Source organism: Plectrocnemia conspersa, unplaced genomic scaffold (assembly GCF_051122295.1).
Source record: "Plectrocnemia conspersa isolate PC_06_02 unplaced genomic scaffold, ASM5112229v1 ptg000010l, whole genome shotgun sequence".
Taxonomy (NCBI): Eukaryota; Metazoa; Arthropoda; class Insecta; order Trichoptera; family Polycentropodidae; genus Plectrocnemia; species Plectrocnemia conspersa.
The window spans coordinates 12,481,143-12,508,960 of record NW_028277174.1 but is presented as its reverse complement, the minus strand read 5'-3'; the positions used below and the strand labels follow the sequence as shown (position 1 = coordinate 12,508,960).

The following is a 27,818-nucleotide window of genomic DNA, read 5'->3' as shown; positions in this document are numbered from 1 at the left end:
GATTATCACAATTTTATCAATATCGAATAAATACACCGTTCTTTAAATAAAAATCAATCTGAATTATTATAATTATGTATATGTAAGCTATACTATTTTAATATTCATATTAATTTATAATTTTAGTTAAAAATATATTTGCCATATAATGTGTTACACTATATTGTGAATGTAACAATAATATATTTTTATTTAAGTACTTATTAGTATTTTAATTTATTTTTATAATTATTTGCATTGATATAGCATAGATACAATTTTGTAGGCTGGCAACACTAAAGCTGTCAAAGTTAAATTTTAGGCAGCTAGATAAGCGAGCGAATTATAAACATTGTCAACAGTGCGTTGTAAAATATTGAAGATGAGGGCCACTCTAATTTTTAATAATATGAATGATTTGGTATTTTGGCGATGGGACGCCCTTTTCGTCAAGCATGTGCTTCACCTCGCCAGAGTTCAGGGACTAATACCTACTAGAAACGTAAATAATAAATTAAATCAACAGATAAACGTGCAATATATTTTTTTAATAAATTTAAATAATTCATGTTTTGTCAAGGATTCCGAAGAGGAAGAAGATGAACAAGCGAGCGAAATAAATCCTGATGTAGTGATCCAAATATTTTCGCCCGTAATCACATCACAGAGGATAATGAGCTGCCAGTTTGGTAATTCATATTCGTCGGTTCAGTGCAGAGACGGTACAAACATCGTTTTCGACGAGGTACGTTTTTTATTGATTTAGAGAGCAACCAAAACTTTTTAATTTATTGCCGAAAACAAACCCAATATTGTGTTTCGCTATTTTTCAGTAATTTATTAAACGAAAACGGTACAATTAGATACAATTTTTCTATGTGCATATATAGTGTCCTTAGCTTTTAATGCAATTTTTCCAACACCAAGTGCATAGATGTAGATACCTATAGAAAAAATATTTTGTATACCTCTAGTATATCTGTGTAGTTTGTTCTAATAACTTTATTCACCCCTCGCTAATCACAAAAAATAATCAGCAAATTCTTCCCACAGAGGTATAATTTTGGTCAGGTAGTGAACCCAAATTTCATATCCAGTAACAATTCCTAGAAAGCCATTGCCTTCTGTGTCAAAGCACGTCTTTTCCAAACAAAGAACTTGTACTATTTCTAAAAAATGTATAAACATTTTCAAAAATAGCAAAAAATGATTGAATTTCTTGAAAACATTTAACAATATCATTTATAACTAAATTTAAATTATTTAAAGCATGTATAATGGAAAACCGTTGTATGCTCTACCCATACGTTGGCACCCTCATATCTTTGCCCTCTACATTTTCTTAGTTAAATACCATTTTTTTCCAGTAATTGTATTTCTGTAAATCCCATGAAAATTTATTGAATGTTCAAAGAAATATTTAAGGGCAGAACCAAATTATTAAATAAAACAAATTTATATTTTATTTAATAATTATGTATATTTTCTTCAAATGGGCTACCCTGCAGGGTCTTGCACTGCATAGTTCTGTGACTGCCTACATACATACATATTTATTCACTCACTAAGTTTAAAGTAATAAAAATAGCATGAAGGATACATCTGAAGGATGTGTGCCACACAACCCATAGTTATGAGGTCAGCGATGCATATAGTACTACTTATATTAGCAGCATTGTGATATCTAATTAAGTATCAAATCAACCAGCTTTCTTCTTAAATAAGCTCCAAGACTTTTGACAGCAATAATTGATTTGCAACTGACCAGTGATTCTTCATATAATACGAAGCCTCACATTAGTTGCTCTAAATTTGCCAGTATGTATATTTGTCTATGTGTAACTCCATAGAAAGAAATGAATCTATTTCCATTTTTTTTTTAAATTATACTTTCCCTGCTAAAACATCATTTTTCTAAACATCATATAAATTAAAATATTGGTTTCGGTTTATTATAAAGTACAAATATCCTCAATATTATAAATTAATTAATATAACTTAATTATGCTTTTTAGTATGTCGGATATTTATTTGTTCACATCAGCAAAGGTGATAGCATCTGTTGGATGCAAAAATCAATAGGAATTTGCATTTCAGTCGTCAAATATTTCTGTGGTCCGGATGTATCTTTGTAAGTATATCATTTGGTTTACATATGAGTTATGGATTTTTCTTCATTTTTATATTAATATTTACTGTTGCTTTCACGATTTTCTATCTTCTTGGCTTGAAGGTAATTTATTGCCGGATGTCGTCAAGACTAATATCCAGATTGATGAAAAAAATACTAATAACTCATTACACCTATTATTTATTTATGCTTTGTTGTTGTTTTATTTATATTTTAATTTTAGATTGAAACAAGAAAGACAGCGCTCCGGCGTTGCTATGGTTTTAAACAGCTGGGAAAGACTGTGTTTCCGAGATCAAAGCGCTCTCGTTGGAGCTTCCGAATGTATCATTGCAGGATCTCAGGCCATGAGTTCATCGTTTGCCGCTTTAAAAGCAGTCACGGCATCTCTACCGCCTCCAAGTTCAACGGCTCATACGGCAATATTTGTTCAAAACAAACTATTGTCTTTATATTCAACGTAGGTGACTTATTATTGACTCCAGTCTTACCTTTTATAATGTGAACTTATGTCACTGTATTTTAAACAGTTTTACCTCGCCTCAAGACTAAACGAATTTATAATAATTATTTTATTTTCCAAACAGTCGTGGCGCTGATGATTTATCTCCAGCAGATAACATATTTTTTGGAATCATGAGTGCTGCAGCTCAAGATAAATGGTCACGAAGACCTCCGACCATTTCTAGCAGCCGTTCCCCGAGTCCCACAGACGATGACGGTGATGAACAACCATGTTCGTATTATTTTTTTATTATACAAGATAAGGCACGGTTAATTTATAAAGAGTAATTATTTACTTCTTATGATAAGAGGGTATCAAAAAAGTGTAAGGTATTATATGATATTAGTCTGCTAAATTGATACTACCTATGTACCTTTGTCGTATTATTTTTGATCATACCTTGATATAATTAATTTTTATAGTTGATGGCGATGATTTCGGAGAAACTCTTTCGTGGACAGTATTACTAGGAAACTCTTCACCCCACGCATTGCATCTTCACCGATTATCCAAAAACATAACTCTGGTTATAGCGATCGCTTTGGGTAACAACGCGGCCGGTAACGTAGCCAATGCTATACACGCTTTATTAGCGGCCACAGTTTCTTTAGCGCAACGAGACATCGACTCCCTCAAACAAACTTTCAATCCTCTGGATATTGCCATGAAGAAAGCGTTAGATTCCTTGAAGAAAAATAAGAGCCATCCCGAATCGCCGCAGAAGAAATTACAATCACAATGGGAAACAGTGAGGCGTCGTTTGTCCGAGTTCCTCCGAGAAGGCACGGGATCTTGGCCCAACTTGGAAGCTATTGTTTCATCGCTAGCCGTTGGATTGAAAACGGCTTTTCATCTGGCATGCAGGGGATTCGCTCCGCCCGATATACATATGCGGCCAATCTCGCTACAAGCTCACACAAAATTGACGCCATTGTATAAATTCTTACGCGTGCGAGCTATAGGCAGCTTTACTCTTGGATCATATCCTTTTTAATATTTTACTATTTTAAACATATGTATGCACATATATTATTTTATAGAACATTTTGCTGCTGATAGGTCAAAGTAACTGCTTTTTAAAATAATATTATATATACTTACTGTCTATTTATTTTTAATAGTCAGTATACAAAAACATCGTTCAACATGTGATTATGTTTTTATTATTGCATAAAATAAATAACATATGTAGATCATTAAATTAGTAGTACGAATTCTGATCAGAAGTAGTGTGCCAAATAAAGTGATGATGTCTGGGGCAGTGCACCAATTCGCGAAAAGCCTTTTTATATATTTCATTTCCAGCAGATATTAACGAATCATGAACAGACTTGTTTTGACTAATTAAGCCGAAGGAGAGACCCCTTGAACTTAAATTGCATCTAGTGTGCGAGCATATTGTATGTTATTTTTAAGGGTGGCTAGCCATAATGACTTAGTGTCCATAGATAATCGTATTATATGTTGCTATGACTGCATCTTTTCAATGCATCTGAATGATTATTTTACATTGAAATATTAATCATTCTATATTAGGTTACTCATTTGATGCGAAAACAACGATTTCTCTATAGATATATTTAATATTAAGAACAAAACATGAACGAAGCCAAATAAATACAAATATATAATCCTTAACAGTATATTATACAACGCCAGCTATGAGTAAATATATAGAAGAATTTCCTGGACTGGTCCATTTCATATACATAAACCGAGGAAACCATCGATTGATAGCACCAACTCTACCGAATTGTAGTCATATGCTTTCAAGAAAGAAGGTATTGTATTAACGAAATATTGAAAAGGGTTTCTTACCCTATTGTAACATAGTTATTAATTTAAATATTTTATTCCTGAACTAACAAATAATATCAAACACAGATATGGGCAATGGTAGAACGAACTCGCTCTAATCTGCAAGAAGGTCATCTATCCAGCATGTGGAAAGACGGTGCATTGCATTACGCTCATTTGGTATGGTTCGAAGATACGACTGGAGCGCCAGCCAAACCCAAACCTATCACTGTACAAATGTTGAGCTCTCTGCCTTCTCCGAACATATTCCCAGAAGATTATTACATGTATTTTTTTTATATCAAATATATATTTGTCTCGTGCATTGTATTTAATTAAATTATTACTGTCAACAGGAAGCTGACTGAAGTGTGTTTTCCGTGCAACTTTCGCAGCATCCGATGCTACGAACTGATCGCTATACATATTGGACTTCTTCCTGCCGGAACTGCTTTGGCACATGTCCGGCGATTAGCTGTTACCGTAACAGATATAACTACTCCTACGCATCCCATTAATCTTCTTTAATTTACAACGTAAAAGACTGTACTGTGCATTTTTATTTTATACGATTATTGTATGGGTGATAGGAATTTTAGTATTTATGATATTATTTATTGTGTGCCAAATTATTATGTATTCAAAATCTAAGTCAATTATATCAAAATTTTATTAGACATTCCATTATTATAAATAATATGCATATTTTTGTTGATTTAGTAATATCTCTATTACAATATAATCTAAAATGCTGTATTTACATTAAATTGCACAACTTAGTAAAATCACCAATGGAAACAAATTGAGAGTATATATATATATTTAGGTTTAAAAAGTTATAATTTGTTCTTCTGAAGGGTTTACATTTTGTAGTGCATATTACTAAATCAATGAATTAATCAAGAATAAATATTGTATTATTATAAAAAAGTGTTAGTATGTTCTAGTCTTTATTTTATATGTATGATATTGTTTCATTAAAAAACACACTTTTATAATAAAATGGTTTTATTATATAAAACACATGTATTAAATTGATTACATATATTACAAAACGTAATTTAAAATAAATTTAAGTCTTAGTATTGTCTGTTTTTCTCTCTCCCTTAACACTTAATCAACGGGTCATGTTTTCGCCGCCTGCTGCATAACAACGGGTAGTTTTACAAATATTTTGCATGGCGAAAATTAAAAGCAAAAATATTCTATCAATGGTTTTCAATTTATAGGTCTGATATAATAATAATTGAAACCTAATTAATTTACATCTAAGATGTATTTTATTTTTATTAAAAAAAATATTCACAAGAAAATTAATAACATCTTTGTCAGCAGGTTAGAACATAGCTAATATTAGGTAAAATTAAATTTATTTATAATTTATAAATGTCTCGCTAAAAAAAATTATAATATTGAATATGTGTTGCATTTCGATAAAGTATACAATGACTAGGCAAAGTATGCACAGAGCTTTAGTTAAAGCTTACAATGCTACATTTCATGTATACTTTCACTAGATAATGTATGCTTTAACTAGGGAATGTATGAACTCTCCGACGTGAGCTAGTTACATCGTCAACCAACAAGATTTGAGCCACTATACGTAGAGCTAATAAAAAAATTAGCGTTGGTCAGAAAGTGAATACCCCATGAATAACTTTGCAATCTACTTAAAATAAGGATTATATAAATTTTAACAAGATTTACCTTACATAAATGATTTAATTTTTAATACTTTGACAAACACCAAACTGTGTTATATTGTTCATAAATTATTTTGTGTAACTAAAGTGATTTTCGTAATTCACACTTTGCCTATAACATGTATAAAAATAAGCTAAGATTTATATTTTATACAAAAAATAAGGTCAATATATTTTTCATATAGAAAAAATATTAATTTTATAGATTGCAAAGCCCGTCGTTAAACATAGAAGTCAAAAAAGGTAGATTCTACCTATTCCGTGGATTACCAGTAGGTATTATCTGACCCGTGGATTAAGTGTTAAGTAAATCTTAGTTATAAAGCAATGAGATTCAAATGTACAATTAACTTAATTTAAAATAATTAAATTAGCATTTTAAATGATTTATTACTTTTCGTATTGTTTTAAAATAGGGTAAATACTGTTAAACGCCTCTGTAATCACGTGTCTCTCTTTTGCTCCCGTCAAGACCACTTTACCGGAAATGAATATCAGGAAGACCATTTTTGGTCTGACCATCCGATAAATGAGACCAGGAAACAGTTCAGGTTCATAAGAAGCGAAAGTTGAGTGTGATACCGCCAATCCTTCCAATCGAATGTTGAACTTAACGTCAGAAACCGCGACCATGTTCTGAATGTTAAAATTTGTAAATTTTGCCTGGAATAGAAATATAAAAAATATATATACCAATATGACAAGAGTGGAGTTAACGTAAGTAATAAAACTTTTATGACTATGGTAGGCGTTTAAAAACGATCTATCTATCTATATTTTTTTATAATTTATACTCACTACATAATTTTATTTTAATATGTAGATTGATGCTAATCTGTTATAAACAACGGAAACGTTATAATTACAAATGACGCAAAAGTGAGTCAGCGGCTCCTAACGATAATTTTATAAGTTCGCTAGCGGCCAGTAATGTGTTAAAAATCGTTTTATTTTATATACAGACAAAATCCATCCAATTCTGACAATTAATAAATATTATTATACCTTAAATCCAAGTTTTTGGATGATCCTGGCAAATTTTCTTGCAGCTGTTTTTGCATCTAATTCATTTTTGGCACCAGTGCACACGATTTTACCAGATGAAAAAATCAACGCTGTAGTTTTAGGTTCTCTGATTCGCATAATAAGGGCCGCAAAACGTTTCGGATTGTATTCCACGTTTGATGCTTTTAAGGCTATCTGTCGCAGGTTTAGTTCACACTCAACATTAAGAGTTGAAACAACGTTGCTAAAAATTTAAAAAGCACTTTTTTACAAGATTATCTAGTAATAAAAATATGCTGAACAAAGCATACTGAACAACAGGTAATATGTCATCGTCGAATAATGAAGTCGTCGGCGATGCAGTTTCCTAAAAATTAATTTGTTTAACAACGTACTTAGCATAATAAATTTAAATTTAATACTTACTGGATCTTGATGCTGCATCTTATGATATTAACTGACAGTTACACTTTCGATGATAACTATGCGACAAAAACATAAATGCAATTTGATAAATGTAGATCTTTTAAGACAAATATATATAGAGAACAATGATTTGTACCAATAAAGGGTATATTTAAATGTTAACGTCAACCACGACAACATCTCGTTGTTGATTTGAATTAAAATTAGTTTATTCATTACACTTTCACAAAATGTTTTAACGGAAAAATGATGTTGACTGTATTTAACACAGATTTTCGCCATTTTGTTCAATGTTTACAAAACTAGCTGTCAAAACCGTATAACACACTTTTTAAATTGGCTCTAACAATTTAGTTACTGACCAATATGATAAAAAAATATAATCAGATGTGAAATAAAAACATCAGTACATAAATTAAAAAATGAATCCAATAAAATTATATAAAAAAATCATAAACTATTTCATTTAATATTTAATTTCTAAATATTAATAGGTTGCATTTACACATTAACCATTTCATGCCAACAGCTTATTTTAAAATGTTGTAGCACAGGTCAGAACATTTTTAAAATTAAAAAAATACTCGTCTAATGAAAAGCTACAAATATATTATTTTTGGAAAATCTGATTTCAGTGCACTTTTTTAACTCAAATTTTATCTATCGCAAGAATATATTTTAAGATTAAAGTTATTTCCTAACCACACAAACTAAATATGTCACTTGTTGGTATTGCTTGACTGGTTAAAACAATGCCCCTAAAAAAAATTTTTTTCCAGTTAACGGGTTTATTTGGCAGTAATTATTACAATTATAATACACATATTTATAATACGCAATATTCCTGCGCATGCGCTTTCATCATCTTCTCTGTGTATATAAACATGTTTTAATACAATGTGTTATTATTTAACAGACTTAAATATATACATTCCTTAAATATGTAATGTGGAAAAATATTCATAAATGAATATTTGTACTTTCTACTGAATATTTTCGCGGCCCCGCGAGAAATCCTACGGCCCCCAATTTGGGAAGCACTGGGTTAAAAGATAAGAGCGCGAGAGATTGAGCATGATGAGAGATAATAGCGTGCAATTGCACGCTCTTATCTCTCACCCACTCTCGTCACTCAAAACGCGAGCGAGCAAAAGAGAAAATATCTCATCGAAATATTCATTTGGGGGTGGGGTTAACGTTTTCTTGAATGCGGCCTTATGTTGAATCAGATAAACGAAGGCCTTCAGAAATAGAAAGGTTCCTTACATCTGGGCTAAGCTGACATCTTTTTTTATATAAATATAAATTTTATATAAAGCCTCGAGTCGAAATAAATATAATAAAAATTGGAAATACTTCGGCAATAAAGTTTAAAATAGCAACATATTACATCACCAGGTAATAAGGTAGAAAAAAGCTGAACGCTTAAAAATGTCGACGAGAAAGTAGATATAATTTTTAATATAAGAAGTTAGTAGAGACGAAATAGAACTAAAAAAGGATGATGCGTTTCGATGTCAAACTTTTTAATTATGTTAAAAATGAAAAGTTGTGACGATACATAAAATAATTTTGACAATAATGTAAGAGATGCCGCAATATATTTTTAATATTATTATAAATTAAAACAAAATATAAATTACACTGCGAATATTACAATTTTCCATATTGATGAGTATTCATAAAAATAATAAAAAAATTAAATATGATATATTTTGATGACTCAAAAAAGGTAGACCACGAAGTGTAGTGTCCCATCCGCCTCTGCACAAGACGAAATCGCGATGTCAGCAAAAATAAAATCGCAGCAATTGCAAGTGGAAAAAGACCATCCACGACGAGCATGGCTCATTAATGTCCGCGTTTTAACAAACACGTGATGAGAAAAGGCATCAATAAAATAATAGTAGAATTTGATTATATGCAGGATCGTCTCCGAGATGGTTTCGAATTCCTAGGCTCGGGACGATCCTGCATATTTTTATATAAATACGATTAGGATGTTATAATAGAAATACAATTAGGATCCTAAGATTCAATCTCCGGCGCGAGCGCCGGCGGCTATATTTGAAAATGAATTCGCAAGTTCGGAGCCGGCTCGGAACTTTCAAATATGGCCGCCGGCGTTCGCTGCTGGAGATTGCATCATAGGATCCTAATCGTATTTATATTAAAACCAACGATTGTATAATCTGTAACCTTAAGAGGCAACATAACCTACCACTATGTAGCGAAAGCTAGATCTACTGAGGAGCTCGAAGACGCGCGTCCATACGCCCGATGCGCCGCGCAACGTGTACTGAGATTTATATACAGGCACAGGTACCGCAACGCACCAATATTAAGTTAAGCTAAGCGCATTATTAAATAATATTTTTTAATATATTTCAATAACCAATAATAACATTTTTATTTATATAATGTTATAAGTATATTTTTATAACAAATTTGTACATCAGATAATTTTATTATTTTAAAAATATTTATGGGGGAGGAGGAGGAAGAACTTGAAGCAAGAAATCGTAAGCATTGCTTACATTCTTGCTCAAATACAGCTCTAATTTATTTTAATATCAACACCAGGCAGAATGTTATCATAGTTTGAAACTAAAATAAAAACATGATTTTTTATTATAATAATTATTTTATATAAAATGATCATGTTTAGTAATTACTACCTGCAACTATTTACATTTTGTTCATCATTCGATTTTATTTATTCCAACGATTTTATTTATTCGATTTATTCCAACAACTGCGCTGAATTTTTAACTCGACATTTGGCAAATAATAACTCGCCTAGTATATGCTGTGCTGCTTTTAGTAACATAAATCGTTGACAGTTTTTTATTAATAAATTATACAAGGTGCTGACGTTCAAGAAACTGCCTTTTATGATATTGGATCCTTTTTTAATTTGGGAAGTCTGTGGAGCATTGCTGGTATTTTTCGGCAACGGCAATTCAATAGTACGTCTCGTCATATTTTTATTTTAAATTTACCACTGCAACTTGACAGACTCTAATTTTAAGCTATTGTATTATACCTTTTGATTATCAATAGCGTGATTTTTATTATAAATACATATTTGATTCTGCTGCTGAAATCAAAAACATGACTGGATTTATCAGTTCAGAATCTTTAGGAACTCTTTTTGTTATCGCCAATGTCGCACATCATATGGATCGGAAGAATAGTAGTGATGGCAAAAAGATCAAATCAAATAATTTCCAAGGAAGCTTGGAAAAATATCATTTTTTTGGGAATGAGTGAAGGAAATCTGCATAAAGCATATGTGAGATCTGTTTTAGTATATATTCACCTAAACACACTCAAAAACTATTTGAAACATACTTATTTAGATAATATTACTTTCAAATGTTTCGTCAAAAAGACGAATGCCGTTAGGTACCTACAGTACCCCTCTCTAGCATGCGATATTTACTAGGAAAAGAGACTGAAACCCTTGGCATTTACCTGGAGCTCTTTTTGCTACTGTTTCCAGCATAAACATGGATTTAAAAACTTAATAAATTAACAATTGGAACTAGAGCAGCTAAGATAAATTTTTGAAACCATAACGGGTCCCTCCCTTAAAAAGTAGATATATATATATATATATATTTCCAGCCTTTCACTTAAATTATATTTTTTCATTAATTCAACAGCCAATTTTCAAATTGCCTCTCTTCTCATAAGGAGAAAAGCTCTGTCATAACCTTAACAAAAAAATAAACACACGATGGAATCAAGAATAAACAAATGACGGGTCATTCCGACTGTTCCGTTTCTTTTGTGTAGATGCGTCCTTTCACAAATACTTTTGTAGTTCTAAAACTAAGCTTAACTACTAAAACTAAAATGCTCCTCAAGAAACGTCGGTTATAGACAAGCAATCTTTATCAAAATTATTTGCCCGCTCCAGCTGAGTATTATGTAGGAAGGGTCTCTAAGAAACTCAGAGGTCTCATACTTAAGTCGTTAAATTACCAATAGTATGATTCAGAGTAATGTAATAATAAAAAAAGGATGTGTATTAAGAAGAACACCTGCCGTTCACGTGCACTTGAAATGTGAATAAAAAAATATGAAAGATCAATATTACTAAATTAAATTTAAATTAAAAAAAAAATTAGAGCCTGGCCTATGACCAGTAACTTCGGCAGGCTTGACAGGAACACATATTATAGATTAATTGTAAAGGGCGCAAGAGTCCGAGAGACATAGCGAATGAAAGGCTATTGCAAAATATATTCAAGCGGTGCTTAAGCAAAAGTCTAATGGATAGAAATAACATAAATTCTTGTTATGTGTAATAAAATCGACTTATAATAAATATAAGTGCAATGAAAGGTAGAAAAAGAATTTAAAATACAAAAGAGATAATTGCCACATAGATCATTATAATGAATACAACAATTGCACATGACTCAAAGTAATGCAGTTTTATTCAATATGGGCGACACAAATGTAGAGCTACCGTCTTCGATATAATTAGCAAAAAAAGTCCAGGAAGTTCTCGCCACTCGTCTGAAGTCTTCTTTAGAAATTGACTCTTTCACTTAAGCGACCCTCACTCCATGAATTTCAATTTAAAGTTTAATTAAAACGCTTTCTTTTGAACCAGTCGTTTACATAAGCTAATTTTTGGATTTAAAGTTAGAGGAAATTTACATGATAAATAAATAAAAAAATCGTTATCTCAAAAATAGTTCTATATTTAAATGCTTAAATACATATTTTGGTGATGAAATTTAAGATCTAACACAATCAAACGTTAACACAAAACAGCTTAATTTAAAATGATATAATTAAGATTATAAATATTCCTAGTTGAAACGATTTACTGCTTCTTGAAACCTTTTAATATGGGATAAATATTATCAAACGCCTCGTAAATCTCCTGTCTCACTTTCGCTCCCGTCAAAACCACCTTGCCAGAAACGAATATTAAAAGTACAATCCTAGGTTTTACCATTCGGTAAATAAGACCCGGAAATAGTTCAGGTTCGTAGGAACTGAAAGATCCGTGCGTTAAGACTAATCCTTCTAATCGAATAGGAAATTTTACATCACAACTTCCAACCATGTTTTGGATTTTAAAATCCAAAAACTTTGCCTGAAACATAAAAAAAATTAGTAATAAAGTAAAATTTAATATTTACATATCGATAATTAAAAATATATACCATAAATCCTAGTTTTTGAATGATCCTAGCGTATTTTCTGGCTGCCAATCTAGAGTCTTCCTCGCTTTTGGCACCGGTACATACCATTTTTCCGGAAGAAAAAATCAAAGCCGTGGTTCTCGGTTCTCTAATTCGCATAATGACAGCAGCGAAACGTTTTGGATTGTACTCGGCGTTACGAGCGTGTAGAGCTATTTTTTTTAAGTCTAGTTTACAGCTAAGATTAACAGTTGAAACGATGTTTCTGTAAAAAATAGGAATGTTAGGAATGAGTTGTAGGATCAGTAAGAAACAAATTTAAAATCAAAACATACTGAAGAACCGGTAAGAGGCCAGGATCGGCTGAATGCGGAGTCATCGGTGTCATCGGCGTCGCTGGTCCACTCACGTGACTCACACTCGGCATAGCCATCGTATTCGGTTGAACCATCGGAGACATTGCAGTTTGCTAAAATTTAAAAATAAATTAAATAGAAATCTAGCTTACAAGCTCACACGTTTAAATGTATACGTACAGGAGTTTGAGGCTGCATCATGCTATGTGGAGTAGCAAACGCTGGGGTGTAAGCGTGCATCGATCTTTGCATGTGCGACGGTGACGGCGGCACGGCCATTGGTAACTGTTGTTGTTGCATGGCATTCGGAAGGATTTGTTGATCCTCTTCAGGATGATGAAGCGGTGTTCCAATACTGGGAATGGAAAACCCGGGACTCGGCAACATATTGTCCATCTTGGCCGATTGTCTTGTTTAAATTAAGCTACAAGGCTGAAAAAAACAAGAATATTTAGTTGAAATGTCATGATATGCATAAATTCTGATGAAATTTGATAAGTAAACCATATCACTGATTTGGAATAAGAATGTCACAATGCAGTGACATAATTTTGTACTTTGGCAGTGACATTTAAATGTTATATGTAACAGTCTTGATAAATATATTTAATACTCCCTTATGGAATTAATTTGGGGTATTTTAGATACAGATACTATTATAGAGATCATAATTAAATCATGAAAGAATTCTTATATCGAACACTAAGAGTATTCCTTCCTATTTAGACATTAAAATACACGCAGTGAATTTTAATCTGTTCTTTGTGAATATTTGCAGTAAAGAATTTCTTTACTGATTAAATACTATTACGCTTATTCTGCGTATAGCAAGTTATAAGATCTATTAATTTTCACATTAAAACTATTTTTTAAATTTTATTTATTTTTTAAATAAATTAAAATTTATTTTTAAAATATATTTATACGAGACAGTAATTATCATTATTTATATTGTTAGGTATATATAAAAAAGACAATGATTTAAGATATGATAAAATAGTTTATTTTTTTACACATAAAAATTGAATAATGATTAATATTAGTATTAAAAATTCTAGATTTACATTTCCATAAATCGTTAATTTTAGGATCTCTAGTGGTGAAGAATAAGGCTTAACCAATCTCCAGAGTAATTTAATTCTTCTCAGAGTTCAATGGCATTAAAATCCGATGATTCATTGTCGATGAGCTATTCTTTATTTTTTTACAATTTTCCATCAATGCTTCTGGCAAAAATTCAAAATAGGATCCATGATATTTCAGTTTATCAAATCTAACTTCAATTGCATTGATTGTCTTGTCTACTATACAATTGAAGAATTCAACTTCAATTTTTTTTCAATATTATGTGTAGTTTCATCACAACTTTCATAATCGAATTGTTTTTCGCCGTCTGCAATCAACTTCTTTAGGAAATGATGCAGGTATTTCGAGAGCTGCTGATAATTCACGAGCTGCAATTTTCATTGATTTGGATCCATTTCCTTTGTAACCTTGGAAAAAGTTAAAAGAATGAAAGTTTTAAAACTAATTATAATTTTAGAACTTTCATTAGGTCAAGTCCAAAATATTTTTCTCAAGGTAAAAAAAGCAGAAGAAGAAGTACAGACAGATGTCGCATCTTGCATATTGCAACATAGTTTGTCTACACTTTGATGTCACACTGTTTTAAAAATATGATAGCTATCCTTACCGATATTACTGTGGACTTCTGATATAAATAGACTGATTAAAGTATATTCAAACCGAATTTTGGTCAATAGGAGGGCGCAAAAACAATTTATCACTTCTCAGAAGTCAAAAATTCACGTCAAAAGCAATAAAATCGTGTCGGCGCCGTCACAGTGGGAACGCTTGGTAATGAGCAGGTGGGGGGGCATTTGCTTCTCTCCTTGAATTTGGGCAGAAAAATGCATGTTATTTAATGCAATATATTGTAATCTAAATTTGTGTATTAAGGATATTTTGACATTTTCAAAACGTGTTCTGTGATCATTTGCCGCTCATCAAGACTTGCCGTTCCTAGGCAACTGCTACTTGCCTATACCCACGGGACGTCTCTGATGACAGAAGCTCCTTCAGAAGTAAACATGATATTTTTTTGCAAATTAATATTATTTTCAATATACACATCCTTTATTTCATTTTCTAAAAAAAGACATCAATTTGACCAATTAAATAATAGCTGCAAATATTTTTTTGTAATACAATTTTACATACAATATTAATTTTTTTCAACAGAAATATCCACACTATAACATACAATTAAGCAGTGAAATGCATATGCTCTAAATTCATCCATAATCTCAGCATTTATAATTGTGTTTATGCATTTGACAAATTCATAGTTTACTACGCCAAGAATTGGGAATATTAATATTTTGCACAGACAACATTGGTGAATTTATTGATAGAATTACATTACATATCAAAATTTTGATCATATTTTTTTGCAAGTTTAATATAACAATTTTTTTCTGATTCTAACAATAATTTCAAAATTCCACTGTTATTTTTGTTTCGAATAGATCTTACTTTTTGACATAGATGGTGTTTTAAATAATCTAATTTTCATTCATCCAATGTTTTACCGACAGTGAATTCACATTTTGAATTAGATTGACAGCAAATGTTGCACATTAGGTTTGTATAAATAAAAATATGATATCTCTGATTTTAACGTTTACAATTTGGGGTGATAGCTTTTCAATTGCAATTGATTTATAGTCATTCAAGTTTAAATTCATTACAACTTATTTTAATTCTTGAGGAACTTGATTCATTTCATCTTCGCTTTGACACCTGAAAACGAAATTAAATTATAAAATGATAATAAAATAATATTGATATTTTTTAAAATTACCTTGTATCGAGCTACATATGTCAATTTTTTAGAAAATATTATTGAATGGATTAAAGTATAAAAAAATATGTAATCTTACACGTATTCAATCATATATATAATAGTATGAAATATAAAAATATTAGGACGATTTTATTAATAAATTATATACGAATATAATTATAATAATAGGATTATACAGTTAATATCAGGCGCATACGATGAGATACATTCCCTTTCGATCGCTCGCATGTTAAGTGACGAGAACGAGTGAGAAGAAGTGGGCGCGTGGAACGCATGTAAACATGCCCTTATCTCTCACTCACTCTCGTCGCTTAACACGCGAGCAAGCGAAATGGAATGTATCTCACCATATGCGCCTGATTAATATATGTATAGTATCTCACCATATTATTAAGCAAACTACTAATATTTATATTTCTTCATTTAAAGCCTATTTAATTCATTCATGTTTTAAAAAAGATGGGATTTAAGTAATACAGTGGTACCTCGGTTTTCGTCGATAATTCGTCTGAAAACAATCGTTGAAATCCGAAACCGACGAAAACCGAGACAATTATTTGTAGTATGTATTAACACTCACAATCAATAAAAAAAAGCACAAAAACACTAACACTGGCAAGCTAACGCCGACGAAATCCGAGGAAACCGACGAAAACAAAGACAAATTTTTCGCGGGAAAAATCGACGATAACCGAAGTCAACGAAAACCGAGGTACTGCTGTTTTATGATTGTTTAATTTAAATAAAAAATATTTTATGGAAAATGGCAAAATTTGATTAAATATATATTTTAGCTAGTTAAATTGTTTAAAGTTTAATCGTTTTAAATAAAAGAAAATAAATTAAAAATATATCAAATAAACAGAATTTTACTAAATCGACTAAAATAATTATGTTTCATACCTGTTCAAATCGACTTAAGCAGTTAAAAATGTATATCAAATATAAATACATATCAATTTTACATCTAAATATTGTTAGAAAAACAATAATAAAATCAAGCACAAAAATTATCACAACGTTTCGAAATTGGAATAAATAAGTTCCAAGATTTCAGAAATCTTTGTGAGCCTAATGATATGGCAAAGTACTTAAACAATTAAGATTTTGCATAAAAAATAGCCACTTGTGTAGGAACTTGGAATAGTCACTCATGTAAAACTATAAATATTGCAAAATCAATAAAAGTGTTTTACTTCTTTCTTGTGATTTTATAAAAAACACTCGTTATTAACTTTTCATCTACATTATAAATATTCAATAAAAATATAATATATAACTTTTAAGACTTAAGCTTAAAATGCTTAAATTCTCATGTAAAAAAAACATTTATAAGAAAATTTGATATTTTTCAAATTTAAAGCGATAGCAAGAATAAGCTCTTTGTAAAGAGGCAAATAGTTTTTTTTAATTTTTCTTTGGCCAAAATCAAAATCGGAAATTTTGATTCTGGCTAAAGAAAAATTCAGTTCTCGTTATATTGCAAGCAAAATAGGGTGCAGTAAAAGAACCGTGCTAAATTGCATAAAAAAATATGAGGATTTTCTATCCTTACAAAGGAAGAATGGTTCAATAAAACAAAGAAAGACCAATTTATCAGAAGATCGGCTATTAATAGAGATTTGTTTACAAAATCGTTTCAAAAGTGCGATGGATGTAAGAACAGAGTTCATTGAAGCTAGTGGAAATGAAATAAGTCATTGACTTCTAGAATCTGGTTTATACGCAAGGATGCCGGCGAAAAAATTGTTTTCATCGAAGAAAATACGCTTGCAACGATTAAATTGGACCAAAATTTTTTTAAATTGGACTGAATCGAACTGGAAGCGTATAATCTTCAGACGAAAACAAATTTAACTTGTTTGAGTCAGATGAGATCCACTATATCTGGCGAGAGTCAGGTGAACGTTTGAGTAACGAGTATATTCAGCCGATAGTCGACTATCTTGAAGGTCAAATGATCTGGGGATATTTTTCATACCATAGGGTACAATAACTAGTATTTATTGATAAGACAGTAAATGCCAAAAGATAAAAAAAAATATTGGAAAATTTATTTCCAACTATTGAAATGCACTATGCGCACGAAACGGAGAACATATACCAGGACGATTCTGCACCGTGCCACCGTGCTAAAATTGTAAATGATATTTTTTCCTAATAGCATGTATCACAGTTAACATGAAAAACAAAATAAAAATGAATATTTTTTCTCTATAAATTCAGGTGAAGGAATTTAAGGTACAAAATGGCATTTCGACCTTAGAATGGTCAGGTAACAGCCCCGACTTAAGCCCCATTGAGTACCTCTGGGTTATAATGGGAGCAAGAATCTAAAAGAAATAACCTTCGTCAAAATGGGAATTGATAAAAACTTCAAAAACAGTACGGTACAAAGAAATTTCAGAACAATATTTAAAAACATTGGTCGAATCGATGCCTCGAAGAATTGATAAAGTATTACGAAATAAAGAAGAACCAATTAAATAATTAATTTTACTTTATTTGTAACTTATATAATTATAAATATAAGGTAAGTTTTAGTTTTTGTATTTATAAAATAGTTTTACGGTAAAAACAATTTTCATTGCACTACTAAATTTTCCCAATATCACTGATTTCGAAAAACTTCAATAATTTGTTGAAGTTTTTGCAAGTTTAATTACTTAAAAATATTACAAACACAATTTTATTACACAATGAATAAACAAAAAAATATATAAAACATTGTAATACAAAAAATGTAGATTTTTGAAGGTGGACATCTTTCATTGACAGTTACTGTAATTTCAAATCAGAAATTTTAGTTATATTAATATTAACCCCGATACATCGTTTATTAAAAAAATACATGTTTATCCAAAGTACATTTATGATATTACAAAGAGTCATTTATAAATTTGTAGACATTATAATGTATTTTCTTGGATTGGGCGGAAAGTGGTTTTGCTTTTCCAAGTTTAGACATTATTCTAAAAATATTAAATGTTGCCTTTATTTTTAAAATAAATCCTAGAAAAGAAGATCAAGAACGTTCTTTGTCACACTGCACTTCAAAAATGAATAACAGCGATGACGAATCAATAAATGTCCTTAAAAGAGAAAGCGAGACAACGAAGATTCAAAGTCAATACGCATACGCGCCTATATCACTTCTCCCTCTCGTATATCTGCATACAATTCATTCACTAAATGGAATCCTTATCGCGAAGGTACTCTAATGATATTGACATACAACTTTATTTTATTTTCAAGTATGTATACGTTAATGTGTATTTAAGAAAAACTTTTTTTTATATTCATTCTTTTTTATTACTTTTCATCAATTTAGTAAACATTTTAATACTTAAGATAAATTTAAAAATATGTTTAAAGCATATTTCTTAAGTATATGAAAGAAAAATTATGATAAAATATATTCATTTCTAATATTAATTCAAAAACAAAATTAAAAAGTGGATTTTATATGATATTTTTGACAAATTGACTGAAACTTTATTGAATATGTATAAAGGTTGAGTATTACAAATGTTGGATAAAGTTCGATTTATAACTGGGATCAAATCGCTCTATCTGAACGGGATATAGCAAGATGCTTAAAGAAATAAGCTTTAATATCAAGTTTCAAAAAGTATATTCTTTTATTAATTTTTTAAAATGTATGTTGGCGATATAATCTACTTTTTAAAAATTGTTTTATGACTCTCGAAATAGTCATAAAATTTAGGTACATCTCCTTTATATCATTTCACACATTCAAAAATTGACGGTTTGTTCCTTTCACGATTAATTTATACTACCTACTCGCACAATATTATTTATTTTTGCCATTTTACTTATTTTTGAGATTTAAACAAATAAAATTTTATTCACATCTCCTTTGTAAAACATTCACACAATGAAAATCAGATTTTACAGCATTACTATAAAGGTTAAAACGCATGTACCAAGTATTTACAATGCTTATTCCTAATTGACTATATCAGTGCTCTTCAATCTTTCTACTATAAAATATTTCGCGGACCGGCGTCAACTCAAAATAAAAACCAATGTTACGAAGCGCTGAACTAACATTCAATCGATTCCTCTGTTTGTTTTTTATTACTGACATAGATGAAAAAGTCTTTTCACACACATATGAAGTTGAAAAACAACCATGGCTGTGTCGCACCAGTAGGGGATTCCCCGAATCGTTAAAGATCACTAGTCTATATCCTATTTTGTATAGAGGTAACAAGTAAGATGAGTATACAAATCGAACCTTGTAACAGAGATAGTGATTCATTATAAATTATAAGGCAAAAACACTAAATTATATCATGTGGAGAAATTTGTATATAAATGATAAGTAGAATTAAGCACTTTATAATCAAAAATATCGACACGTGATTTTAAATATCTAAATAATATATTTGACATTTTAACAAACAATAACATTTTCTGTACAATTCAACAAATAAACGCATCTATAGCCATTATATTAAATAGATACAAGAGTATTTATTGAAAAATTTAGAACGTGTCAAAGCTATACACGAGGAATTTTATGTTTACTATAAATTCTAACGTATATGTAGCAGATACGCAAATATCATCAATTTTCAACGATTCATACATTTGTATATTCACATAAGGTGTTTTTATTATGAAACTAAATAAAATTATATAGAGCGCTTACCGGAAATCACAAGCGTTGTATACCGCATACAGCTCGCTGTCAGAGCTGTTTACTTATTCTTAATAGCCGTAACACTTCAATTATTGAGCATAGCTCGAAATTAAATATATACGCTTAAAATTTAAATGTATATAAACTATTTAAAATGTAATTTAAATAAAAATACATATTTTTTATTTAATAAATGTAATATATTCGAAAAAATATTAAACTTTTCTTCACTGAAATTTAATTTTATATACGAAATATTAATTTCGTTGGTCGAACAAATACTTTATTATTGTATTTTAAAGACGTAAAAAACACAAAATTTATTAACAATTTTTATTTTATTATTTTATAAAAATATGTAATTTTGCTGTTTTACAACTCAATCTAATTAGGTACAAAAATTAGATGTTTGACGTGGATGAAAAATATATCGTTGGATATCTGATGCTATAACTTAAAAGGCGTCAGCTGTGTGATTAACAATACTTCAAACAACTTGTCTGTTTTATTACATAATATATTGTTGTTATGTGCATAATACATATTGGAATTTAATTTTTTAATTAAACAACATATTTTCTATGAATTGAAGTTGCTCATTATTAGAGAATTTTTAATACCTAATATGTACGACCTTGCTCGATTTTAATTAATTATTACGATTTACGTCCGTGAGATTTAAAAAATATATGAACTATTAGAAAATAAATACTTTCTTTAATTAAAAGTCAAATAGTACATATTAAATCATGGGTACAGGTCGAGCGGCAGCAAGTGAGCGTTGGTCAGAACAGTGAACACTCCATGAATAACTCTCCGCTCTCTGCATAATACGGTTATTATTTTCGTTTAGGTTAGGTTTTGCTTTTTTGGCGACGGGAGGTGACGGGTGGCAATTCAGTAGTACTTTTATAAAAAGTATAAGTTTACATGGTGTTTACAAGTGTTGCCACAAGTAGCGTGTTCGTTACGCCAGTGTTACCAGAGTGCCGCCAAGATTTGGCCATAATAAACCTAAATAAATACATATATAAATAGGCCCCCTACACTTTAAACAACAAACGGAACAAACAAAATCAATGCATTTCGTCAATTAATACAGCATTTTATTATTTTTAGTTTTTTTGTAAACATTTATTTAAACTAGAAATAAAATAATTTTAATGATTTTATTTTTGATCTTATGTGACCCACACATTGAAAATCACTGCTAAAATATTTTAAACATACATATGTACAAATACAAGTCAAAACGTTTGATAATTTTTGTTTTTAATTCCTTTTAATTCAAAAGTTATTCTTCACCTGTTTCACGCGACGAAAAAGACACGACACTTGAGTGTAAACACGGCTTTTGCGCTTGAGCCGAATTGCTTCATATGTGTGCAGACGCGGCATTGGCCTGTCACTAATCGGTGAGTACCCAATTAGGTATATACTAGTGGTGTGCAGTCCATAGATGCGGTAGATTCAAAACATCAACCCGCACAAACACAAGCATGTGTTACGGCTGAGTCGCTCGCCATCAACCGTGCATGCGGGTTGATGTTTTGAATCTAGCACGGCATTGGTATATACATATATGTTTTTTTTAATAAATATGTACAAACTAAATATAATATAACAATGTATCACTTGGGGTGAAAATATTTTGATCTGCCCATGAATCTATCGATTACGTTATCGTAGTAAATTGACCACTCACACGTGATAAGTCACGAGTCATTCTTTCCATGTCATCGAATCGCCCTGCACATAGTTTCATAGTTTTATTGCCAAATTAACAACAATATTGAAAATAATTTACATTCGCTTGCGAAGAAATTTTAAAGAGTAAAAAATAAATGGAAAATATTTAAAAAAATAAATTTTAAAATAATTATAGCTTAGATTTAAACCACCAATAAAATATATTTATTATTTTAGCTAAGATTAAAACCAATAATGAATTTATATATTATTTCACTTTTATTTCATGAGTCATATACAAGTTATACTGGGTCTAGGTACTTTTTATTAAATTATCAAATGACTTATGAAGCTCAACTTGGTATTCTTAATATTGTTTTGGAAATCGAACGTTTTGCTATTAGACTTCCACCATCCACCAATACGCCAAGAGCGTATTTAATATCAATGTATAGCACATAGAGCTAGATAGTTATGTTTATGAAAATACATTAAAATAAATTTAAGGATATTTTCGGATTTTTATTTATTAATCGAACATTTGAGGTATTACACTAATAATGAAAAATAATATAAATTAAATGGTCGCCTCTGCCCGATCCTTTCGATGACTTTTTGTACTGGGCGGATGTTGGTTTTTATGTGCTCCAACGTTTCGGGTTTGTCGACGTAGGCATAGCACCATAAAAAATCTAACTTTGTTAAATCTCATGATTTTGGGGGCCAGATTATGTCACAAAATCGTGACAGCTCTCCGAATCGGATCATCGTGTAGATAAAATAATTAAAATTAAACTATTTCAAAATATCAGTTTTCGAAAAATTATGTAAATTATTCTCGCCACTTTTTTACACTCATACAAATGTAGCCACTTCCACTACAATCGTTCGGTCTGGTCTAGTTGAACAGTCACCTTATTATTCAAGAGTTCAACCCGATCTTCGAAACTTTAAGACATTACAAAGCAGTATCACGACACGAAAATCATAGTAATTATCTATAACATTACGGTATTTAAATTGTTGTCACTTAGAATAATTTATAAACTGTCTTTATTAATGTATTTATTTTTTGAAGCTAAATATTGTAGTTTTAAAAGGTTCGAATGCTTTAAGCTCTGTTCCTATTTTGTCGTGTAGATAAGGCGGCTCTGCCCTTTAGTCAACTTATACTAATATCCTAAAAAACGTTAGTTAAAACAGCCTCTTTATAGTGCGCTATGACACATTTTCTTCAGTTCTCTCGCGAAGCTCATAGAAAGTGTTTCCGATACGTTTAATTGCTTATTAATATTCCAATAAAATCCAGTTTAGAAACAGCAATCCGTTGACAATTGATAGTCACATTATTACCAATTCGAACTAACGACGCCCATACACGAGTAGCTTGCGAGAATTTTCTAAATGCTACATCCACCACCGGGCGTGGACTCGAGAAAGAGCAATTCTCAGCGAGGTCGTTGAGGTCTCAAATACGGGTCATTTGGGTATGTTTCGATCTGAGTCACCGCCGGCTGGCACGTTGGTGATTAATCAAGCCGCATATCGCAAACTCTCGTTCAGGATATTTCAATCTATAGAGAACAATCAAAGTGTACCTATCACGTGGGCCTTTCAAGGTCGCTCAGCGTGGAAGCTGTATATGGAAAAAATAATTAGAGAAAAGGTCATGGCGAACTGATTCGGGCCTACCGCTGACCATTTGTTTTAATAACGAAATATTGAGCGAGATTTATGCGTTGAACAATCGTGTCTAGCTTGTTTGTATTTATTTTACATTCAATTAATTATTCATTCATTTATATATGATGTGCAGCGTAAGTGGACCCTTTTTGATTGATGGTTTGCATAATTAATGTAGAAAATAAATTAGAAAATGTGCTGGAATATATTTATGATTGTAAATGAAAGTGTTTATATTTATATGATACATCAAATGTAAGAATTTATAAATGTCAGTATTTAGTTAAATATATACATTGGACTTTAAATTGGGATTAACTTAAAATATCGTTAGAACAACCCATTATTTATTTCAGCATAACCTTTAAGCATTTTGTAAGCATAAGAACGAATTTATTGACTCCACTAATATTTCAGTAACGCTTTTTATAAATAACAGTTTTGGATACATACTAGCATTGGTCAGAACAAATTAGTCATAGAATTTCAGCAGAAGTTTCTCATTTGGCACGACAACAACGAGTCTTTTCAGTAAAGTTATATTTTAACTAGTGAAGTCCAAGTACATTTTCACTATAGAAATATATTTTTACTTGCGAAAATATAATTTAACTGATAGGCGCTAGTAAAATTAAACGCTGCTCTAAAATATCTATGAAACTCAATTTGAGTTGCGAAACATACATTTTCTGTTCAAACCCAAACCTAACCTACACAAATCAAACAAACCCAATTTGACCTAACGAAAGTTTTAGAACTTTCATTATGTCAAATACAAACTAAGATAAATCAACTCTCAGGGGAAAATAAGCAAAGAAGTATAGACAGACGTCGCATCTCGCATTTTGCTCTATAGTTTGTCTGCACTTTAATATTACACATATTAAAAATATGATAGCTATCCTTACCGATTTTACTACGGACTTCTGATATGAGAGTATTGTTTAAAGTATATTTAAATCGAATTTTGGTCGATAGGAGAGCGCAAAAACAATTATCACTTCTCAGAAGTTAAAAATTCACGTCAAAAGCAATAAAATCGAGTCGGTGCCGTCTTAGCGACGGCACAATTTTATTGATTTTGGCATGGATTTTTGACATCTGAGAAGGGGTAATTGTTTTTTGCGCTCTCCTATTGGTCAAATTTCGGTTTTAATATGCTTCATTCGATTCTCACTTATTATAAGTCGTAATATTGTTATAAAAAGTCTTAATATGAACGCTTCATTGTGACGGCGACGGCACGATTTAATTACTTTTGACTTGAATTCTAAATAAGGACCTCCTGAATTTGGCCAGAAAAATGCGTCATTAATGAAATAAACGACCACTGACTGGCCAAATTAGTAAATTAATTCAATATACAAAGTTTTCTCTTTGATGTCCACGTAGTCCAGAAATCAAGTGCTTCTGTTTTTTTTTGTGGGGCATAAGTCGAATTGCTGAGTCTTGAGGTTCTGTAAATTGCCTCTCAGTTTTAGAGCTTTTGTCAATCCAGTGAGTGTTACAAGCTTATTAGGGTACTGTGACCAAGTGTCAAGTCATTTATGCTAGTCCTGAAACTTGAACGAGTTTAGAACCATAAATGTTGCTATTTAGCTTCGCATCTAACATCTTCCTCGGTGAAAGCGTATCTTCCAGGTGGTTACTTGTGGGCGATCATCCAGTAATGACAAAGGATACGTTCTACAGTGCTATACGGTGTATTGCTTCTAAGAGTGTGTTTCGCAACTCATCATAAATTGTTTAAAAACTGTTAATATCGTAGTAATTGCTTATATTTTATGGCTTTTTAAAACGGTTATTTTATACAAACATGAGTATACATACATAATGCTTAATAAAATATAAAATACAATGTAATAAAACAATATTTTTTGCTCACATCAGACTAGAAAGAAAATAATATAGTTATAATACATTACGATATTAATGAATATGTTTTTTACGAATAATTAAGCGATTCAGAAAAAATATTTTCTATAATGAGTAATCTAGAATTACAATATGAAGTAGCTAAGTTTTCAAATATAGCAATAAATCTAGTGTTTCTAACGAAAATATAAAAAAATAATTTATGATAATAAATCAGAGCAATCAACTTCATGGTTTGGTAATTTATATAATGACAAAAAAAAACATTTTTTTCTTCTTCACCCACATTTTATAATTTTATGCTGCTGAATAAAAATTATAATAAATTACTTGTGCAAGATTACTTTTTATTTCGATGAACCTCAATTAATATCAATAGTATTAAACAATATTATTCAATTGCTGTAATCTATAATTTTTTGCTGCAATTAACGGGTGGATATATCGATAATTATGGTATTAAGTATTCTCTTATTGTTATTAGACCTTTTGTCAAAACGTGTTGTTGTTTCCTTTTCATAATTTCAAAACTGCCGATTGAATGATGGAGCTGCCGTTTAAGAAATCATTAATTGGTGGATAATCTACAACTTGAGATATTTTTTTAGTAGTATAAGATAAACTTGACATAAAAAATGTAAAAAGCACTTAAATAATGCAATGAAAAATATATACTATTATTAAAATACTGTTACCACTGGTTACAAAATTTGTATGAACATTTGAATCTAATCTAACTGATCAATGCACATTTTAAAAGTAAAAACTATTTTTGATCATTAGGGATAAAGTACAGTTTTCAATCAATAAGTTGTAAATTAATACATTTACTCCGTACAGTTATTATCTCTGTAGTAATTCGTCCATGTTGTAAAACTATTGCAGCAGAGACCTCTAGATTCAGTGCGAGAATAAAAACAGTTGTTTCAACAATGCCTCTAAATTGCTCTTCATTAACAACAAAAGAAGGTATTCCAGTGCTTAAATTGCAAGGTTAATGTCAATGCTTTAACTACACATGTTAGAAGTACCTTCTCCAAAACTCAAATTAATATTTATAATAGCTTTTTGTACGGTGTATTTCAAGTTAAATACCAAAAAATAACTATACATCTTTTGTTGATAACATATTATATAGTAGCCAAAAAATACAACAACATTATTCAAGGCTACAAATAAGATAAACAACTCTTTCTCTGTCTGTCTGGAATCTTATATATTTAATAAGTTTATTTCATTTACTAATTTTTAACGCTAAGCTCATAAATCTAACACTACCCTATTTTAATTGTTTTTTAGAGACACGTAGTCACTCAATATTTATAAGTACAGAATAAGAGATCATCGGTTTGATTCTGAAATTTATAAAATCTTAAATAGTTTTATTGTACATTTTGTCGGTTGGGTTGTAGACCCCTTTGAGTAGTGAGTTAATTAAAACACATTTGTTAATTTGTGAGTGAGTTAGCTTTACGTATTTATCCATAATTATTTTTGTTATATACACAAAATTTGACAAATTATAGACGAGGTATGAATCCCTATAAGTGAAGTTTTTCAGATGTGTTTTTTTTGTATCTTTGTTAATAGCATTACAGATATAGTACCTGTTATGTTAAAATTTTCATATATCTATTCAATTTACAGTATTTTTCCTACAGTCATATACTCGTATAATCTTAATAAAGCACTCCCCAAAACAATATGTACTTAAAAACGAAAGTTACAATGATGAGAAAAAGACGACGATCGTGTTTTCTCACAAAATCTGGAAGGTCAGTGGTATGATATTATGATGATTCGAAACAATGAGATTTCACAAACAATAAGAATATACAAACAGAACTGTATCTAATTTTTTGACCCATGAGCAAGCCTTTATAATAAAAAGATATTATTATTAGATATAAGTATATCTTATAAATCAATTATACGACATATAAGAAAACTGTTTTCACATATACAA

General features: G+C 30.4%; 3 protein-coding genes across 14 annotated transcripts; 1 reads left to right on the top strand and 2 right to left on the bottom strand.

Annotated features, from left to right (window-relative positions):
* The first annotated feature begins 261 nt into the window (after positions 1 to 261).
* Positions 262 to 5,415, top strand: HPS1 (Hermansky-Pudlak syndrome 1 protein). The gene is made up of 9 exons (XM_088195135.1): positions 262 to 481; positions 560 to 724; positions 1,995 to 2,110; positions 2,334 to 2,570; positions 2,698 to 2,846; positions 3,038 to 3,597; positions 4,268 to 4,396; positions 4,500 to 4,699; positions 4,769 to 5,415. Exons 1-9 carry the CDS (start codon positions 362 to 364, stop codon positions 4,938 to 4,940), a joined length of 1,848 nt encoding a protein of 615 aa, XP_088051261.1. The 5' UTR covers positions 262 to 361; the 3' UTR covers positions 4,941 to 5,415.
* LOC148230659 (TATA-box-binding protein-like) lies at positions 5,403 to 9,840 on the bottom strand. 2 transcript variants are annotated; one of them, XM_088195138.1, is made up of 5 exons: positions 9,768 to 9,840; positions 7,547 to 7,602; positions 7,432 to 7,487; positions 7,121 to 7,364; positions 5,403 to 6,778 (listed from the first exon to the last, which is right to left on the bottom strand). In XM_088195138.1, exons 2-5 carry the CDS (start codon positions 7,562 to 7,564, stop codon positions 6,506 to 6,508), a joined length of 591 nt encoding a protein of 196 aa, XP_088051264.1. In that variant the 5' UTR covers positions 7,565 to 7,602; positions 9,768 to 9,840; the 3' UTR covers positions 5,403 to 6,505. The 2 variants fall into 2 exon arrangements, with proteins under 2 accessions (XP_088051264.1, XP_088051263.1); XM_088195137.1 differs by lacking the exon at positions 9,768 to 9,840 and adding an exon at positions 7,683 to 7,858.
* A 2,403-nt stretch (positions 9,841 to 12,243) lies between these two features.
* LOC148230658 (TATA-box-binding protein-like) lies at positions 12,244 to 20,692 on the bottom strand. Of its 11 annotated transcripts, XM_088194586.1 has the most exons (9): positions 20,615 to 20,692; positions 15,821 to 15,872; positions 15,041 to 15,146; positions 14,764 to 14,961; positions 14,135 to 14,563; positions 13,251 to 13,502; positions 13,050 to 13,183; positions 12,736 to 12,979; positions 12,244 to 12,665 (listed from the first exon to the last, which is right to left on the bottom strand). In XM_088194586.1, the coding sequence occupies exons 6-9, from the start codon at positions 13,464 to 13,466 to the stop codon at positions 12,390 to 12,392; spliced, it is 870 nt and encodes a 289-aa protein (XP_088050712.1). In that variant the 5' UTR covers positions 13,467 to 13,502; positions 14,135 to 14,563; positions 14,764 to 14,961; positions 15,041 to 15,146; positions 15,821 to 15,872; positions 20,615 to 20,692; the 3' UTR covers positions 12,244 to 12,389. The 11 variants fall into 11 exon arrangements, with proteins under 11 accessions (XP_088050712.1, XP_088050708.1, XP_088050711.1 ...); XM_088194582.1 differs by having other exon boundaries at positions 15,041 to 15,872; XM_088194585.1 differs by having other exon boundaries at positions 14,764 to 15,146.
* Positions 20,693 to 27,818: the final 7,126 nt, after the last annotated feature.

What these genes read in the sequence shown, in the direction of transcription:
- HPS1 (XM_088195135.1), top strand. Translation starts at nt 362, where the DNA reads ATGAGGGCCACTCTAATTTTTAATAATATGAATGATTTGGTATTTTGG. An exon ending in TGACGGTGATGAACAACCAT is followed by an intron (nt 2,847 to 3,037) that starts GTTCGTATTATT and finishes TAATTTTTATAG; the next exon opens with TTGATGGCGATGATTTCGGA. An exon ending in TTCCCAGAAGATTATTACAT is followed by an intron (nt 4,700 to 4,768) that starts GTATTTTTTTTA and finishes TACTGTCAACAG; the next exon opens with GAAGCTGACTGAAGTGTGTT.
- LOC148230659 (XM_088195138.1), bottom strand. An exon ending in GACATATTACCTGTTGTTCA is followed by an intron (nt 7,365 to 7,431) that starts GTATGCTTTGTT and finishes TTAAATTTTTAG; the next exon opens with CAACGTTGTTTCAACTCTTA. An exon ending in TCCAAAAACTTGGATTTAAG is followed by an intron (nt 6,779 to 7,120) that starts GTATAATAATAT and finishes TTTCTATTCCAG; the next exon opens with GCAAAATTTACAAATTTTAA.
- LOC148230658 (XM_088194578.1), bottom strand. Translation starts at nt 13,466, where the DNA reads ATGGACAATATGTTGCCGAGTCCCGGGTTTTCCATTCCCAGTATTGGA. An exon ending in TGATGCAGCCTCAAACTCCT is followed by an intron (nt 13,184 to 13,250) that starts GTACGTATACAT and finishes TTTAAATTTTAG; the next exon opens with CAAACTGCAATGTCTCCGAT. An exon ending in TTCAAAAACTAGGATTTATG is followed by an intron (nt 12,666 to 12,735) that starts GTATATATTTTT and finishes TTTATGTTTCAG; the next exon opens with GCAAAGTTTTTGGATTTTAA.